The following is a 17,975-nucleotide window of genomic DNA, read 5'->3' as shown; positions in this document are numbered from 1 at the left end:
AGCCAGGATGGTCTCAGACAGAAAGCCTCAGTCCCTCTTCATTCTGCCTGCCATTGCAGTTATCGCCACATAACTTCTCCATCCTTACAGCTTTGTCACATGCAATCTCATTTACATGCAGAGCATTTCTGACATGTGGGCCATGGTCAAACAAATGACAGATGTGGTATTGACACCAGCAACTGATGCCCTGAAGAGCCGAAGCAGTGTAGAAGTGCGCATGGAGTTTGTCAGGCAGGCCTTGGGATACCTTGAGCAGAGGTAAGGCAGCTGTAAGTCAGTCTCTGTGTGTGTTTTTCTGGGGCTGGTGCTATACCTGGAGTCCTGTAGACTGACTGGAGCTGAGTTAGTTCTGTTGTCAGAACACTTACCTACCAGGACTGTATCTGCAGCTGATAAAATCATACATGGGAGCCGGGCGTTGGTGGCGCACGCCTTTAATCCCAGCACTCGGGAGGCAGAGGCAGGTGGATCTCTGTGAGTTCGAGACCAGCCTGGTCTACAAGAGCTAGTTCCAGGACAGGCTCCAAAACCACAGAGAAACCCTGTCTCGGAAAAACAAAACAAACAAACAAACAAAAAAATCGTACATGGGAATGGTGGTAAAGGGGAACACTTTCGACATCTCTTATTTCTCTGCTTGTCATCATTTAATGTAAAGACATATTGCTTAGATAATGACTTGGGTCGTAACCTGTTTTCCTAATATGGTTCATCATTTGTTCCCCAGGTTCCTTCATTTCCTTACAGCATTTTAACTCACCCTTGCAATTTGAAACCTCAAGAAGACCTGCTCTAATATTATGCTCCTGGCTCTACCCAGTTAATCATTGAGTCAGGGGTCTGCATAGCTGCTGAGGCCAGTGCTTTGTATCTGGGCTTGGTTGCTGAAGGGTTTGTGGTTGTATCCTCAAACCCTATGTCTGCTTCATTATTAGGGTGTGTGCCGTTAGTCCCTCTTTGTGGAACTCTGTGGAATCCTAGCAGGAATGGTCAGGACTGTGCAGCAGACTCTATTTTAGGGACAGGGCACTGGGCATCAGCCTATTGTTAACAAAATAATACTTGGTTAGGAAGTTCCTTGAGGAAATTCAGACTTGATGCTGCAGGAGATTGGTCTTCATATCAAATACTATGCTAATTGCACCTTAGCTACATAAAATGAGTACCCTCTGATGTATACTCACTAACTTCCATTCCTTTGTTACAAGAAATCTGGAACTTAAAAAGGTTTTGGGTTCTGTGTTTTTAATTTCTGTAGATTATGTGTATGTGAAAGTTTTATAAAGTAATTCTTCAGACTTTAGCTAAACTTTTTTTTTCCACTTCAGTCTATACTTTTATTTGTGTGGTTGTTTTGCCTGCATGTATGTCTGTATTAGTGTCCATGGGGGCCAGGAGAAGGTGTTGGATAACTGGGACTGGAGTTGTGGTTGTGGGCCATCATGTGAATCTGGAATTCCAGGTCTCTGAAAGAGCAGCCAGTACTCTCAGCTGATAAGGCATCTCTCCAGCCCCTTTGGCTAAACCTTTGAGATGGAGGTTTGGTTGTATTGATCGTCAACCATAAAGAATCTAATGTAGCAACATTTATTCATTTTAGCTGGCAAACTATGAGGCAAATTTTTTTATCCCATATAAAAATCTTAAGAAATTTAAAAAAAAAGAAAAAGAAATTTTTAAAATGCTTTTTCTGATAAACTTAATCTTTAAACTGGTGCTTCAGCCACCAGACTACATTCCTAAATATGTATCCCATTTTATTATTTGTTGCCATTAGTTTTTTTAAAATGTTTTTAATTTTTTTTAGATGTATTTTATCGGTATGAGTGTTTTTCCTCCAAGTACATGTGTGAGCCATGTGTGTGCCTGGTGCCAGTGAGATCAGAAAAGGGAACTGGATCTCCTGGAACTGGGCTTACAGATGGTTGTAAGCCTCCTTGTAGGTACTGGGAGTCGAACCCAGGTTCTCTTAACTGCTGAGCCATCTCTCCAGATCCTAATTTAATGATTCTTTTCTTTGCCCATTCTCTAGCTCTTTGAAGCTCTTGCCTAGCTAGCAAAGCCTGTCTTCATCTGTGGAGCAGCATCTCTCTCTGACAGCATTTTCTGAAAGCTTCCTTATCACCTGTTTGAATATCTGTACTCCGTGTTACAGTATTTCTGCAGATGCTATTCTGCTGACAGTATAATTGTTTCAAGTTACATAATCTACCAGATGGTAAAAGAGACTTAGTTCCAAATATGTTTTTTGATATAAGGCCAAAAATGTTGAAAATATAGGCTTGGCCTGTCCCTTCCATGTTCCAAAGCTTGCAGTGGATATATTTGTCTTGGTTCTCAAGGAGTTTGGGCTCCTTTGATTTAGGATCTTGTCTTATTGCAAGTTGGAGGAGGTGATAGTGGGCATCTGCTTGTCCTGGTTACTACAGGGCACTCTGTTCTCTCATCTTGTGCTTTTAAATGCGTGTAGTGGTGAGGAGAATGCATTGGTTAATTACCTTACGCTTCTTTTCTATTGTAGAACAATGTACACTTTTATAGGGATTGAGAAAGGTGCTGAGAAGAGCTGCAAGAAAGAGGGGGGATGTCATTCCTCATACCCAGAGGCTCCTGTTGCTTTGTTGTAGTTTCCACCCTCTTTTGCCATGAGTATTTAGTTTAGCTTATTTTTCTACAGTTATGGTCCAGGTGTGTGTGTGTGTGTGTGTGTGTGTGTGTGTGTGTGTGTGTGTTTGTGTAATATGTAGCTTTGTTTGTTTATCTTTTGGTTTTTCAAGACAAGGTTTCTATATATTTTTGGAGCCTGTTCTGGAACTCCCTCTGTAGACCAGGGTGGCCTTGAACTCACAGAGATCCCCCTGTCTTGGCCTCCCCAAGTGCTGGGATTAAAGGCATGCACCACTACTGCCCGGCCTATAATAGTAGTTTTACATAGCTCAACTTCTAATTCTTTAACATTGTTTTTATTAGCTGCATCAGATTCCACAATTTGTTCTCTGTAATTGGCCCTTAGGTTCATTCCTGAGTCTTAGGTACACGGCTGAAATGATCATAGGTTAGGTAGCCATGATTTTTGTAGCATATTTTTAAGTGCTTCTGGGAATAAACAAAATCATGTTCCTATGTGCATGTCAGGTAGGACATGTAGAGATGGGAAACACATACAAATGTCAATACTGGTCATCAAAGTAAAGGATGTGTTGCTATTCACTGGACTGTTTTGACTTCATGGAATTTATTTCAGATTTTTCAAGTTTGTTGTTTTTTGTTGTCGTTTATTGTTTTGTTGTTTTTTTTCTAGCAAACCCATTAGAACATGAGGGCTCCACCCTTAATGTATTTGAAGCCTCAGTTGTAGTCCCCTCAGAATTCTTTGGGGTAGCCGTAGTATAAATCTGTACAGTAATAAGAATGGAATTTGCTTCTTTAAGCATGTACTGTTTGCTCTTCTGTATGAGACTTAAAATCCAGGCCTTGACCATAGGGTTCATAGTTGAGCATTCTGGATGTGGACATAGATGTGTGAAATACATGTTGCCAACCCTCACCATTTTTCTTTAAAATTTTTCAGTTATAAAAATTATACCCTTGTGACTGTGTTTGGAAATCTGCATCAGGCCCAACTGGGCGGTGTGCCAGGGACTTACCAGCTGGTTCGAAGTTTCCTAAACATTAAACTGCCAGCTCCCTCCCCAGGACTTCAGGTACTAGAAGCATCTTATGGGTAAACAAATTCTGAAACTGTCAGTTATTCTCAGGTGTTCTCAGTTAAAAGGGGGTTCAGAGCTGGGCAGTGGGGACTCACACCTTTAATACCAGTACTTGGGAGGCAGAGGCAGGCGGATCTCTGTGAGTTTGAGGTCAGCCTGGTCTACAGCGAGGTCCAGGACAGGCTCCAGAGCTACACAGAGAAACCCTGTCTTTAAAAAAAAAAAAGACGGGGTGAGGGAAGGATTCTGCTTGGTGAAGATGCCAGGGATGAGCAGGTAGGGCTGTTTCCCAGGGACCCATTGAAAACTAGTCATGCAGGAATCCTGAGTAAAGGCAGGAAAAGGAAGCAGTTGAGCTTTAAGAACTCTTAGAAATTTACATGTGGGTATGAGAGACAAAGCAAGGGATCTTTCAGAAAGCGTGGCTGTTGTGGGTCAGATGGGCTCTGTTCGCTTCAGAGTAACTCCAGATACGCACTACATTACTCTTCCAGATTTCTCTGGACAAATTAGTGTTTGCAAAATACAGGGAGTAGGATGCTGTCCGTGGCTTTTAACTCATGGGTTCTGGTGAGAATTAAGTGCTTTAGCTTATCATCAGCACATCAGAAAGTGGTTGATTAACATTTATTTGACTGACTGGTTTTTTGTCTTTTAGGATGGAGAGGTAGAAGGCCATCCTGTCTGGGCGTTAATTTATTACTGCATGCGCTGTGGAGACCTGCTTGCTGCATCACAAGTTGTCAGTCGAGCCCAGCATCAGCTGGGGGAATTTAAAACCTGGTTCCAGGAGTACATGAATAGCAAAGATAGAAGGTACGATGCTATGCTCTGCCTGAGCCAAAGATTTTGGTGCAAGTAGCCGTGTGAATAAGGGAATGTGGAGGCCAAGGAATGAAGACAGTTGGAGGAAGAGGTTGGAGAGCTATTTTAGTAGGTTAAGTGCTTACTGTGCAAGCCTGAGTTTAATTCCCAGAACCCTTGTTAGGCATGGTAGCACATGCTTGTGATCCCAGCACTGGAAAGGCGAAGAAAGAAGGGTTAAAGATTTCTGGGACTCTGGCCAGTCATCGTAGACTAATTGGCAAGGTCCAGACCATTGAGAGATACTATATAAAAAGACACCACCTAAAGAATGGCATGAAAGGTTGACTCTGGCCTCTATAGTCTACTGAACACAAATGTGCATTCAGACATACATTTGACAACAGTCCAGTTAAGGGAAGAACCCACTCTGTCACTACTTGAGGGATGCTCGAGTGGAATAATGATCTCTGGCATTTCTGACCTTCCTCCGGAAGTCTTAGGACTGGAGAAAAGCTGATGAGCCAAAGAACATGGTGCTGGTAGTTACAAGTCAGGTCATTGATGGAGAGCTTTCTGTTACATGGATGCTTTTACTTGGCCTTTGAGGATGTTTGCTGAATCTGTGTCTCTGTCTTCAGATTGTCTCCAGCTACTGAAAACAAGCTCCGGCTTCACTACCGCAGAGCCCTCAGGAATAACACAGACCCCTATAAGCGTGCTGTATACTGTATCATTGGCAGATGCGACATCACTGACAATCAGAGCGAAGTAGCCGACAAGACTGAGGACTACCTATGGTTAAAAGTAGGCACAGCTTCACTTGCTAACTCAAGTTCTTCAGTCTCTTTACCTGCTTAATGCATGATGTTTGTGTGCCAATCAGGACAGGACCATGGAATTTCTGTCTGTCAGCCTGCTTTCTATTGTACAATTCCCACTAATGTCTACACAGTTAGCTTTCTTTTTCTTTCCTTCCCTTTCCCTTTCCCCCTTGCCCCTTCCCCCTTTTCCCTTCCCTTATGCATTGTTAGGGATAGAATGGGCCTCAGGCATGCTCTACCGTGGAGCTACAACCCAGCCCCAGGTTCTCATGCAACCTCCAGCTCATACGGAGCATGGCTGCTGGACAGTCACAGCTGGACATATGGCTGCAGATGTAGTTTGTATCAATGTGTGTGTGTTTCCTTTGGGGATCTAGTTGAACCAGGTGTGTTTTGATGATGACGGCACCAGCTCGCCACAAGACAGGCTCACTCTCTCACAGTTCCAGAAACAGCTGCTAGAAGACTATGGTAAGATCCTGGACAGTCACCTTCTCTCCTTATTGGACACATGGCTCACCTGTGGGGAAGTCCTTCACACATAAACTCCTCTATTGAGTTTTAACCATTTTCAATCAGATAGAGACTTACGCATTAAGAAATATGTATCAGTTGGGCAGTGGTGCACACTTTTAATCCCAGCACCTAGGAGGCAGAGGCAGGCGAATCTCTTGAATCTCTGTGAGTTCACGGCCAGCCTGGTCTACTGGTCTACAAGAGCTAATTCCAGGACAGGCTCTTCAAAGCTACAGAGAAACCCTGTCTCGAGGGAAAAAAAGAAAAGAAAAGAAAAAATATGTATCACCTGTATACAATACTTGGGAGACTGAGGCAGAAAGATCATGAGTTCAAGGCCAGCGTGGGCTTCAGAGTGAAGCAATTTAGAAAGATTTTTGTCTCAGAATAAGAATTAAAGGGTCTGGGACTGTAGCTCCTTAGTGAAGTACTTACTGATATTCCAGAAGCCTTCAGATTGATCCATCTCTGGCACCACCAAAAGAAAAAATGGGGGGAAAAAATCTATGGCTTCTATGGTCATAGACTATAAACTTTTTCTAGTTCTTGCTTGGGAGGGATGTGAATGAGGCCTTAGTTGTTGCTCCCTTAGGTCTTGCTAGTGGTCATATCTGGCTACAAAGGAGAGACCTGTAGCTTTTCCCTTTGACCTCATTGGTGAGCAGCTCTGGGAAGTAACGGATCAGCAGCTACAGCTAGTGCTGCTGAGTTCAGAGTTCTGTGAATCAAGTACTCTTCATTCAATGTCTCTGTGGTTTCCATGTCTGTTCATACTGAAGACAAACTCACTTTGGAGAAATCAAACACCTTCAGTGCAAATAGCTTAAATCTTACAATGGGACTGCTGCTTGCCAGTCATGTAGTGAGGCCTAGAGAAAGTAGAGGAACTGGGTCTTTTTTTTTTTTATTTTGTTTAAGTCAAGGTCTCCCTTTGGCTGTCCTAGAACTCATTTTGTAGACCAGACTGATCTTAAACTCAGAGAGATTCACCTCTCTGCCTTTCTATTGCTATGACTTAAAATATTAGAGGCATGTGCCACCTTGCCTGGCTCCAGTCATATTTCATGTAGTTTACTGTGTCCAGAGTTGCTTCAGCTAGTTTAAGATCATGTTGATATTTTCTTCCCACCCAACAAGACCAGTAGATACCCAGGGTTTCGTCACTGGTGGCAGCTTCCTTCTGAGTTGGTTTCATCTCCTCTCCTCCAGGCGAGTCCCACTTCACAGTGAACCAGCAGCCCTTCCTCTACTTCCAAGTTCTGTTCCTGACTGCACAGTTTGAGGCTGCCATTGCCTTTCTCTTCCGTATGGAGCGGCTGCGCTGCCATGCTGTCCATGTGGCCCTGGTGCTGTTTGAGCTAAAGCTGCTTTTAAAATCCTCAGGGCAGAGTGCTCAGCTCCGTGAGTATTTAGTTCTTAGCTGGTAGTGGTGTGCAGAGCACATCTTCCCATTGGTCATAGTGGCTGTGGAACGGCAAACCCTCAGGATTCGGTCATTTTAGAGCATTGTAGCCATTGAGCTTTTATATTAGTGTTACAAGTGCTTGTTTGTAACCCCTCAGCATTTCCTGGAATGTTAAAGGGTGATGCCAGGCACTAGGTTTGTGCCAGACAAAGTCTTCCAAGAGTCACGAATATCATGCCCACTTGGGATTTGATTTTAAAGACTTTGGAAACCCCAGCTAGCCTACCCAGGTGGGAGAGGCAGGTGGAGAGTCAGGCAGATGTGAGTGGGTGGGTCCTTAGTGGGTCAGTATATGAACCATGATGGGCAGGTACTAAGACATTTCCTGTAAAGGCCATCATGCTGGCCATTTATCATGGGAGACATTTTCCTCTACTGTCTGTACAGAGGAAAGTGAATGACAGTGGTGAGCTCCCATTGGGGAATGTGGAGTGAGTGGGCTACAGAAATGCACACTTCTAGCCCTGCACATCCAACTTCCGTGGGTTCTGGGGCTCAGAGGAGCTGTCAGAATGTGAGCCCTTCTGTTCTCATGCACAGTCAGCCATGAGCCTGGTGACCCTCCCTGCATGCGGCGGCTGAACTTCGTGCGTCTGCTCATGCTCTACACCCGCAAGTTTGAGTCCACGGATCCAAGGGAAGCGCTCCAGTACTTTTATTTCCTCAGGTGAAACCTGCTTTTGCCTTTTTACTTGGCTCCCTTTTATTTCTCCATTCTGAGAATGACTCTAAGAGACTCTGAGTGCATACCACAACCCACCCAAGTTGTCCCTGTGCTTTTGTAGGGACGAGAAAGACAGTCAAGGAGAAAACATGTTTCTGCGCTGTGTGAGTGAGCTTGTGATAGAAAGTCGAGAGGTAGGTCAGCTTTCTGCTCACTCTGGCGGGAGTTTTTAATGTGTTCTCATGCAGTGCTCCTTGTGTATGTTGTGCATGGCCTAGAGTTAGAGGTGGGCGGAGCTTTCCTTGGTTTCTAACAGTGACAGTACTGATCCCAGTCTCACTGTGGTCTAGTTTGTGCCCCTTGTCCTCCATGTTTTTCCCTAAGGAATTGTGTGTTATGTTTATTTCCTTGATCAGTAAGCTAAATAAATCTTTTCCTCCACAGTTTGATATGATCCTTGGGAAACTAGAGAACGACGGAAGTAGAAAGGTGGGTTAATGTGCCCCTAACTGCAGAGGACGAGTTACACTGTAGTGTTCACATTGGACACAGTCATTCTAACAAAGAAAGATGAAATTACAACCCAGCCAATGGACTTGGCTTTACACACATTTTTCTTTTCTTTAAAATTTCTAAATTTGTGATTAGTGATTAGCTTTTTTATATGTTCAAAGCATGCCTGCCATTTTTTAAAAGCTAAGATGGCTAAATTTTTGCCATTTTTGACTCAGAAAACATGAAGAAAAGTAAGTTGATTGCTATGCATGCTGTCTCCAGATGGAAGAGTTAGAAATACCGTTCCCTCTCTCAGGACCACTTCCTAAGTACTCAGAACCCCTGCCACCCCGGAGATGCCGTTCCCTCTCTCAGGACCACTTCCTAAGTACTCAGACCCCTGCCACCCCGGAGATGCCGTCCCCTCTCTCAGGACTACTTCCTAAGTACTCAGACCCCTGCCACCCCGGAGATGCCGTCCCCTCTCTCAGGACCACTTCCTAAGTACTCAGAACCCCTGCCACCCCGGAGATGCCGTTTCCCAGGGTCCTAACCAGTTCTCAGGGACTTGCTATGACCCGGCTTTCCCTTTGTGCCCCGCAGGTACTCACTTCTCTTTGTAAGATTTCATGGTTGGGCCTAGCAGCCCAGGTGAGAGGCCTGATGGTCCTGATGATGGGAGTCCATCTTCTTGGGCATTGTGCCAAGTGTTTTGTGGGTACTTTCTTAATTAGAACAATTACCTACAAAGTGAGAACCATTATCTTCTGTTTCCCAAGTATGAAAGCAGAAATAAGACAGGTTAATTAATTGTTTTCTTCAATACCACACAACTGAAATCTGAACATATATATTTTATTGATCCAGGGCAAATCACCCCAACTTGGTCTAGCCCCAGTGGAGCATTAGCCTGGATTAGCACAGGTGTTGCATAGTCCATAGCCCCTCCCCTGTCCCAGGGCCTCAGACTCTCCTGATCACACTCCTGCTGTTGGATGGTGATGGAGACCTTTTTTCAAAGTACTCACTACCACTTCGTGTCTGCTTTAGTATCTATCTTAGAAAGCAAATTGAAAGTCTTGAAAATAATTTTCTCATAACTTCCTGATTAAGAATCACTAATAATTTTACCTACTTTTAGTCGTTTTAGAAAGTCTTTCAGAAGCCATAAATGTGCCATAGCCAGCTCCACAGTGCTTCCAGTAAATGTGCCCCGTCTTTCTTTCCATGGTCTTGGTTGGAGTTTGTCTGGCAGATGAAAACGTGTTGAGTAGGGCAAGCACTTCCAGTTCAAGTGCTTCTGTGTCACAGTTGCAGCTGGGTGATGAGTCTCTTCCTCCCCTTTGATAATTTGTCTCCGCAGCCTGGAGTCATTGATAAGTTTACCAATGACACAAAGCCAATTATCAACAAAGTTGCTTCTGTGGCAGAAAATAAAGGACTATTTGAAGAAGCAGCCAAGCTTTATGATCTTGCCAAGGTAAATGTGCCCCTTTCATGCCTCTTCTCTTCTCTGTGCTGATAGCTCCGCCGGCCTCTTAGCATTAATTCTCAAGCTTCAGCGCTATCTTGTTTATTACTGTCCCTGCTGGAATACTGTTTCTAGCGTGTTAATGGTTCAGTTGGGGTAAAATTCCCTTTTTACAGACGTTTTATTGCCCCAAAGGTATCTCTGACCAAAGAAGATAGCATACTGAAAGGCTTTCCTACAGGCATTGTCAAAGCCACCGTGGTTTCCTGTGGTAGCCTTCTACAGTAGCCAACAGTGCATAGTCCAAGAGCCTGGGTTAATGCATCTCCCTAAGAATATGTGATGACTGCTGATGATTTAGGTGACCTAAAAAGGCAGGTTTCCTGGGACTGGAGCAATCACTCACTGGTTAAATGCACATGTTACTCTTCTTGAGAATCCAGGTTGGTTCCCAGAATCCACTTGTGGCTCACAACTATCCATAACTACCAGTTGCAGAGAATCTGATGCCCTTTCTGGCCTCCGTAGGCAACAGATATATGCAACATGGTGCATATACATATGTGTAGACAAAACACACACACATAAAAATAAATAAATCTTCTTTAAGTAAAGGAAGATTTTTCTAAATTTAAAAATGCTGTGATTGGGGTATAATTAGAGCATAGGAGAATATGCAGGTGGTAGTCCATTAGACAGACTGTCCTGGGCTGTCTCCAGTCTCAGTACACAGAATTCCGTTCATCACCCCAGAAAGTTGCTGTTTTTATTTTGCTTATTTAATTTGTTCTTTTGTTGATTGTTTTCTTAATCTTAAAAACTCGAACAGAACGCTGACAAGGTGTTGGAGCTGATGAACAAACTCCTGAGCCCTGTGGTCCCACAGATCAGTGCCCCACAGTCCAACAAGGAAAGACTGAAGAACATGGCCCTCTCCATTGCCGAGAGGTAAGGCCAGGGCCAGTGGGCCTGGTCACAGGTCACTATGCCATGCTGCTGCATGTTCAGCTTCACTAGGTACTGGCAGACAGCTTCACAGAGGTTAATCTAATGCACCTTCTTCTAGAACACCCCGTGATCTTAGGGGTTTTGTGAGCACTGTTGGAGAATCCACCTTCCTCCCCAGTAAAATCACTGAGTTCTCAGACTGTAACCAGCTTAACTCCAGAGGAGACTTGATTTGAGATGCTTTCCTGCAGCAACACACACATACACAAACCTTTGGCAAGTGAGGCCTCTCCACTTAGGCAGTAATCCCCAGCATTGGTCTTCGGGGTTTTAACACATGGAGTCCTCATCTCCTTCCTAAAGACTTGGCTGCAGAGTTACTGGTATACACTAGAGAAGCATGCTTCACTCAGAATGTGAGTTAGAGTATTGCCAAATCTACATTACTCAGCCCTTTACAACGTCAGAAGTGAACACTGTTCACCTTTCCCTAGTGCCCGTCATCCAGAGAGCTTGGGAGGTTGATGCGTTTGAAATGCTGTCCCGAGGTTAGGGTTCTGTGGCCATCCATGCTCCACCATTGCTTCCCTCAGTACCCCTCTTTCTTGTCTTTCAGGTACAGGGCTCAGGGAATAAGTGCAAATAAGTTTGTGGACTCTACATTCTACCTCCTCTTGGACTTGATAACGTTTTTTGACGAGTATCACAGTGGTCATGTTGACAGAGCTTTTGACGTGAGTTTCTGCAAGGAGCTTTGAAGTGCAGGGTATCACCACCGTGCCTGTCCCGTGCAGAGGACAAGTGTGAGCCCAGGATATGAAGATGCTGTGCCCCGCTGCCCCACTCGCTTTGCTTCTTTCCTATCCCGTCTAATCTAGACACGGGCTTCTGAAAGAAGTGGGGGTTTCCGAATTTTAGAATTGGGTCTGGAAATGACAACAGAAATCCAGTTAGTAAGTTAGGGTCAAAACTTTTCTGTACATGAAGAGTGCATTTTCCTTTAAAAGCCGTTTTTGCACCAGCTGACTGTTACCTTTGGGGAATGATATGACTTTGATGCCGTGTCATATGGGCTTGGTGATGTTTTCTTTTAAACAGATCATTGACCGCTTGAAGCTGGTGCCTCTGAACCAGGAAAGTGTAGAGGAAAGGGTGGCTGCTTTCAGAAACTTCAGTGATGAAGTGAGTCTTTACTCATTACAGAATTGTTTCCTTCCTTTCCAAAACTGAAAGCTTAATTTTTTTAATTGTGTGTGTGATGTGTGTTTTTGTATGTTCCCATGTATATGGGCACATGTGTGGGTGCATGTGGAGACCCTCAGATGATGATAGATGTCTTCTTCAGTTGCCCTACACTTTATATATTGAGACATACGTGGGGGACATAGGGTATAAGTCATGGGGTATATGTCATGCACCCTGTGGATATACTTCAGTATTAAAATATCATCTCACATACATAGACAATAAGAGAATTCATCTAGACTGACAGGTCAACCAAAACCCTGTTTCTCGAAGAACACATTGTATGAACTCATAGAACACCAGAGAGCTGAAATTGAACCCTTTCTAGAAAAATCTAGTCTAGTTGGCTATCATAACTAAAACTCTCAGAGTTATTAGGTTCATTAAAACAAAAGGCTGGAGCTGGGGGGCGGATGGCTCAGTAGATAAAGTGTTTGATGTACAAGTGTGAGGACCTGAGCTTGGATGACCAGTGCCTACCTAACAGTAGAGTATGCAAAGGTTGCTGGCCAAAATGCTGGGGTTCAGGTTTCCTGAGAGATACTTTCTCAAAAGGTAAAGAGCCACAGAGGGAAAAGGAAAAAAAAAACTAATATTAACCTCCAGTTTTAACACATACACACTACACACACAAGCATGTATTCCCACACACATGTAAATACAGTAGGTAATTTTTTCTAAAGAAGCAAATGACCATGGACTGTTATCACCCCAGAAGCCCTGGGTTCACTGCCTCTCCACGGCTTCAAGTTTGTCACCATCTACTTCAAGGTGCTCTGCTGGGCTACGTATGGAACCACTAAGAGAGCTTTAAATCTCTGAGCATCCAGGCCATGCCCCACAAGGTTCTATTTACCCTGCTGGGCTATAGCATGGTCTTCCCCTGATCATTCCATGTACGCTCAGGTAAGAATTTTCTTTAGAACATAGATACTATACTCTGGACACAGCTGCCTGGGCTAGCTTCTCCACACGAGGAAGGTGCGACTGTTGGGACCATGGCACATAAACTCAGAAATCGTCCTCTGTCATCTTTCACCTCACACAGGGAGGATTCTGCTATTAGCCATCCTTCCTTTGTTATTTCTTACCCTCCCTATATACAAGGTTTGTTGCTTCATGAGCTAAAGTCAATACTAAGCTCTGTCCTGTTAGGCTTCCCAAGGAAGGACCAGTGGAGACAGGTGGGCAGACCTGAAGCAATGGGGGGGGTTATGGGGAACTGGGGAACCATCTGCATCCCTTACCCTCTAATACGAGATACAGATACTTTCAATCTTGTTATGCTGGCCAGCAGAGCCACCATGCTTGGAGTTGGTGCCTGAGCTTTGGGCATGCTGCCCCACTAAAGTATCATGTATCATAAGGGAGCAGGGTCTGTTGGAGAAGAGGGCCGCTTGTCGTCCTGGCCACCTGGATAGCTTAGCCCCGAAATAACCACACAGAAACTGTATTAATTAAATTACTGCTTGGCCCATTAGCTGTAGTTTCTTATTGGCTAATTCTTACATCTTAACCCATTTCTATTAATCTGTGTATCACCACATGGCAGTGGCTTACTGGCCCCCGTCTCAGGCAGAAGATCCATAGCTTCTCTCTGACTCTGCTTTCTTCCTCCCAGAATTCAGTTCTGTCTTCTCTGCCTACCTAAGTTCTGCCCTGTCAGGCCAAGGCAGTTTCTTTATTCATTAACCAATACAGGCAACACACGGGACTCCCACATCACCTCCCTCGCCTTTTCTGTTTAAATAAAAAGGAAGGTTTTAACTTTAATATAGTAAAATTACATATAACAGGTATCAAGCAAGAGTTACAGTTACAATATTTCTATTTACTTTATCTTTTATCATAATGAAGGAAAACTATAACTATAAATTCTTCAACTCCATCAAAGACTCCAGAAGGATATAATATTACCTAAGAAATCAGGAAGTGCATTATAAACAACTTCCAAAACTAGACAGAGATATCTCGCTGCCTAGACAGTCACCCAAAGTTCTTCTGTATCGTTGGGGCATCCATCTTCAGCCTACAGGCCCATAGTATCCAGCAGACTTCTCCATGAAGCAGGAAATTTCAAAGACAATTTAGTCACTTCTGTGTCCTTCAGAATGTCTCGCAGACTCTTTTATGAACCCCAAAGGACTTTTAGGCAAGTTCAGCAGTCATTTCTCTGTGGGTACTGCATGTCCAGTGAAGCAGCCCAGGAAAGAGCAGTTTTTTTGCCCAAATGGCTAAGGAGCTTCTTCAGGGCCCATCTTCCTCTTGAGTAATTGGTGCTACCAGGAGCAAACATGTCTCACCGTCATGAAAAGTCCTAAGTTCTTAAAACATTTTAAATGCCATATTTTGTAGTCTTTGAAAAATTTGAAGAATTCCTATCTAACTGAAATATATGTCTATATATCTAGAAAATCTAACATGACTACAAGCTTGACTATTATAGATGACTATTAACCTATATTTGTTAATTATACATTACATTTTTAAATGAGCTACACAATCACAATACCTTAATCAAGATCAGAAATACACATACAACAAAATTGACCTTAAATTTGTATCAGTAAACCAAGATCCACACCAAAGCAAATGATACATTTCTATAGCATATCCCCCTTTAAATGTAAACAAACAATTATAAACAATATTTGGGAATATGGGCGTAGATTTGTCCAAACTGCTTCCTGCTGATTGGGGGTGCTGTTAATCAGGTCTTTTATGGTGTATCCTGCATGCTAAATTCATCTCAGTCAGCAGCTGGGCGAAGTAATTTTTTTGAGGGTGTTCACGGCGACCTTTCAGGAGGCCTTGGTCCATGAAACCATATTTGCCTGGAAGCAATCCTCAGGTTCTCATCTTCTGTGAAAACAAAAGAAGAACCTCTTTTCCCAAGCAACTTGTTCTTAGACCCAAATTCTGTTTTGTTTTGGGGGTTTTTTGTTTTGTTTTGTTTTTTTTGTTGTTTTTTTTTTTTTTGTTCTTCGAGACAGGGTTTCTCTGTAGCTTTGGTGCCTGTCCCGGAACTAGCTCTTGTAGACCAGGCTGGCCTCGAACTCCCAGAGATCCGCCTGCCTCTGCCTCCTGAGTGCTGGGATTAAAGGCGTGCGCCACCACCGCCCGGCTAGACCCAAATTCTGAAGTCGAGATACCTTTATAATATACATGCTGGTTTAGCTTAGCAGCCCATACAGTGAAATGTCTCTCTGTACTTAGCTCCTTCACAGTCAAAAAAGTCAAAGAAAACACACTAATATACACATAATCCAGACTGTCTGTGAATTTTCCATCTTTACATGGCTCATTTTTCTTTACTCCCTTTAATCTATGATTATCTGTACTCTGTCTCTTTAAAGACTTTTTTTAAAAACTACTTCTTTTCCAACTCTATGTACTTTTTTTCTTCTCTCTCCCAAGCCTGCATACATTTATCTAACACTGTGACCCATTTATCTGTCCTTATTGTGTTATCTGTAATTATCTTCTGATCAGAAGTGTTTCTTAAAATGCTAAGCAGCTTGGTCTCAGTGGCCCTGGGTGCTGGCTTCGCCTCTCTCAGGCTTTAAATATGGTGGAGGTAGTTCACCTCAGCTCTAGGACTGCCGGGTGGGAGCAGTCCTCACCACTTAAACTCTGGGTAGCACCATGCAGCATTTAAACCTTTTTTTTAAATAGTAAAAGCTAAATCCACCATGCAGCACACTGCGTGTCCTGGAAATATCTCTGTGTATGGTGGCAGGAATTCACCATGCTCTCCTGCTTGTGCATGCCTAGTAGATCTGATCCCTATGCCTGCCCAGGCGGGGAGCACTGAGCCGTGGACATGGTCTCAGCAACTTTTCCTCCCCACCCCGAGTGGGCACACAAACTCTCGGGCCCACAAATGCCATTGAAATGCTCCATAGCCAGAGTTCACGCTGGCGGAATGGCCCAGAAAGCCGCGTTTTAAAGGGTCAGTGGCCAGTGAGTAGCAACTCCAAAAATTTGATGCCACTCTTGATATCACAGTGCTGCTAGCTCCCTTTTGGTGGCTGTAGTTGTCCATCGGCAGCTATCGGACATAGCATGACCAGGCAGAGGCCATGGTCCCTCCACTTACTGCTCCCGCTGGGGACTGGTCCCTTTCACTTATTCCAGGTGTTTTTCTCTCTGTAGATCAGGCACAACCTCTCAGAAGTACTTCTTGCCACCATGAACATCCTGTTCACACAGTTTAAGAGGCTCAAGGGAACAAGTCCATCGTCAGCATCCAGGCCCCAGCGAGTCATTGAAGACCGTGACTCTGTAAGATCCCTGAGAAACATTGCTGAGAATCGTTTTGCTGGTTTGCAATTGCCCAGCCCCTTAGACCTCATGATCCCAACCCTTCTTCCTTTGGGATCTAGCACTAGTATAAATCTTATACAGGAAGCTCTTGGAGAAAGCTTCAAGTGGTGGGATCACTGCTTTTCTCAAACTAGGGGGAGGAGTGGGGTGGAATTCAAACAAAATGATAATTTGTGATTGGTTCCTTACAGTGTGTTGGGCTGAGACAGCTCTCTGGCAGAGCAAGCAGCCTTTGCTTGGTTGAGAGCTCTGACACCCTGTGGAATGTGACAGTGAAGGCTAAGGCATTCCTGACACTGTGTGTACAGCGTAGAAGAGGCCGTGGTGGTTCTCAGTGCATCACTCTGGATTGACAGTTAACCAGCTTTCTTGTCTTGATCTTTTCTCTCAGCAACTCCGAAGTCAAGCCAGAGCTCTGATTACCTTTGCTGGAATGATACCCTACCGGACATCTGGGGACACCAATGCCAGGCTGGTGCAGATGGAGGTCCTCATGAATTAAGTGCTGTGTTGGATGGGGTCTGGGGCTGCCTGTACACTGTCAGTGTATTAGTCATGTGGGCCAGCTGGGGTGGGCTTCCCAGTTTTGTTTCTGTTGTATTGTGTTTTGTTTTTTGTATTATGTATTTTTGTCAGTACCAATAAATTTCTTTGATTTGTATTTCTTTTAAACATTTTTTTCTTTCCTTTTTTTCTTTTAAAATTTTGGATTTTTTGTTTTGTTTTGTTTTGGGGTGTGTGTGTGTGTGTGTGTGTGTGTGTGTGTTTATTCGAGAAATATTGGCAATAGTTTTGACCCAGAGAAGGAGAGGTAACATAGGTGTCTGTAATTTGGCTAATATGACTTTAAATGATTAAAAAAATTACTCATCGTGAGCAAGGAATCAAAGCCTTTGGAGTCGTATTCACTCAGATACTACAGTCCATAGAAGCAGAGTCACAGTGCATTTCCCAAGGCTAGCAGAGTGTGACGTCAGCCTTGGGTCATAGACTGTGGGTGGACTGCTGTGCTGCTGTCCTGCTGAGTAGCCTTTGAGGTCAGCTATCCCCAGACAACCCCTCGTTCTTCAGCCAGGATTCCAGCGGATGGGTCTGCTGTTCCACAGTTCCCGGAGGGTTCAAAGCGTGGGCTTGATACCGCTGGATAGAAACAATGTGAGTGCCCAGCTCAAGGGGAGACTGGGGGAGCCTATCCACTGCTCTGCTCTGCTGAGAGCTGATGGATGACTTCACTCCCCTCTCAGAGAACGTTTAAGCCGCTTTCCCTTGCCAGGCAGTTCTACTTGGTGATCTGCTTCAGCACTCATGAAGGCAAGCTCATGGGCTCCTTCTGCATGTCTGACATTCAGAAACATTTTGGCATCTGCAGTCTGGGTATTTGGTCCCTGAACAATAGTTGTCATCTGTTGCTGACCCTGCTTCTCTCTCTACACCAGAGCCCTAAACTAGAAAGATCAAAATGAGCATTTGCTCCTGAGCGAGCCAGTTGGGCAGGGTCTGCTCT

The 17,975-nt window shown here is 44.1% G+C and overlaps 1 protein-coding gene across 2 annotated transcripts in view; it reads left to right on the top strand.

Moving 5' to 3' along the window:
- The window catches only part of Nup93 (nucleoporin 93), a 103,099-nt gene extending 85,967 nt beyond the window's left edge, over window positions 1-17,132 (top strand). For both annotated transcript variants that reach the window (XM_041650065.1, XM_041650066.1), the window contains 15 exons: window positions 122-261; window positions 3,575-3,707; window positions 4,372-4,529; window positions 5,159-5,324; window positions 5,719-5,812; window positions 7,067-7,258; window positions 7,863-7,989; window positions 8,108-8,180; window positions 8,431-8,475; window positions 9,845-9,961; window positions 10,782-10,900; window positions 11,517-11,634; window positions 11,999-12,082; window positions 16,301-16,429; window positions 16,863-17,132. In XM_041650065.1, the coding sequence (XP_041505999.1) occupies window positions 122-261; window positions 3,575-3,707; window positions 4,372-4,529; window positions 5,159-5,324; window positions 5,719-5,812; window positions 7,067-7,258; window positions 7,863-7,989; window positions 8,108-8,180; window positions 8,431-8,475; window positions 9,845-9,961; window positions 10,782-10,900; window positions 11,517-11,634; window positions 11,999-12,082; window positions 16,301-16,429; window positions 16,863-16,973 (1,806 nt within the window). In that variant the 3' untranslated portion in view covers window positions 16,974-17,132. The remainder of the gene's footprint in view (window positions 1-121; window positions 262-3,574; window positions 3,708-4,371; window positions 4,530-5,158; window positions 5,325-5,718; window positions 5,813-7,066; window positions 7,259-7,862; window positions 7,990-8,107; window positions 8,181-8,430; window positions 8,476-9,844; window positions 9,962-10,781; window positions 10,901-11,516; window positions 11,635-11,998; window positions 12,083-16,300; window positions 16,430-16,862) is intronic.
- Window positions 17,133-17,975: the final 843 nt, after the last annotated feature.

This window comes from Microtus oregoni, unplaced genomic scaffold (genome assembly GCF_018167655.1).
Source record: "Microtus oregoni isolate MIOR12 unplaced genomic scaffold, Mior012 000004F_ref0000308, whole genome shotgun sequence".
Taxonomy (NCBI): Eukaryota; Metazoa; Chordata; class Mammalia; order Rodentia; family Cricetidae; genus Microtus; species Microtus oregoni.
This window is presented reverse-complemented; position numbering and strand designations above follow the sequence as displayed.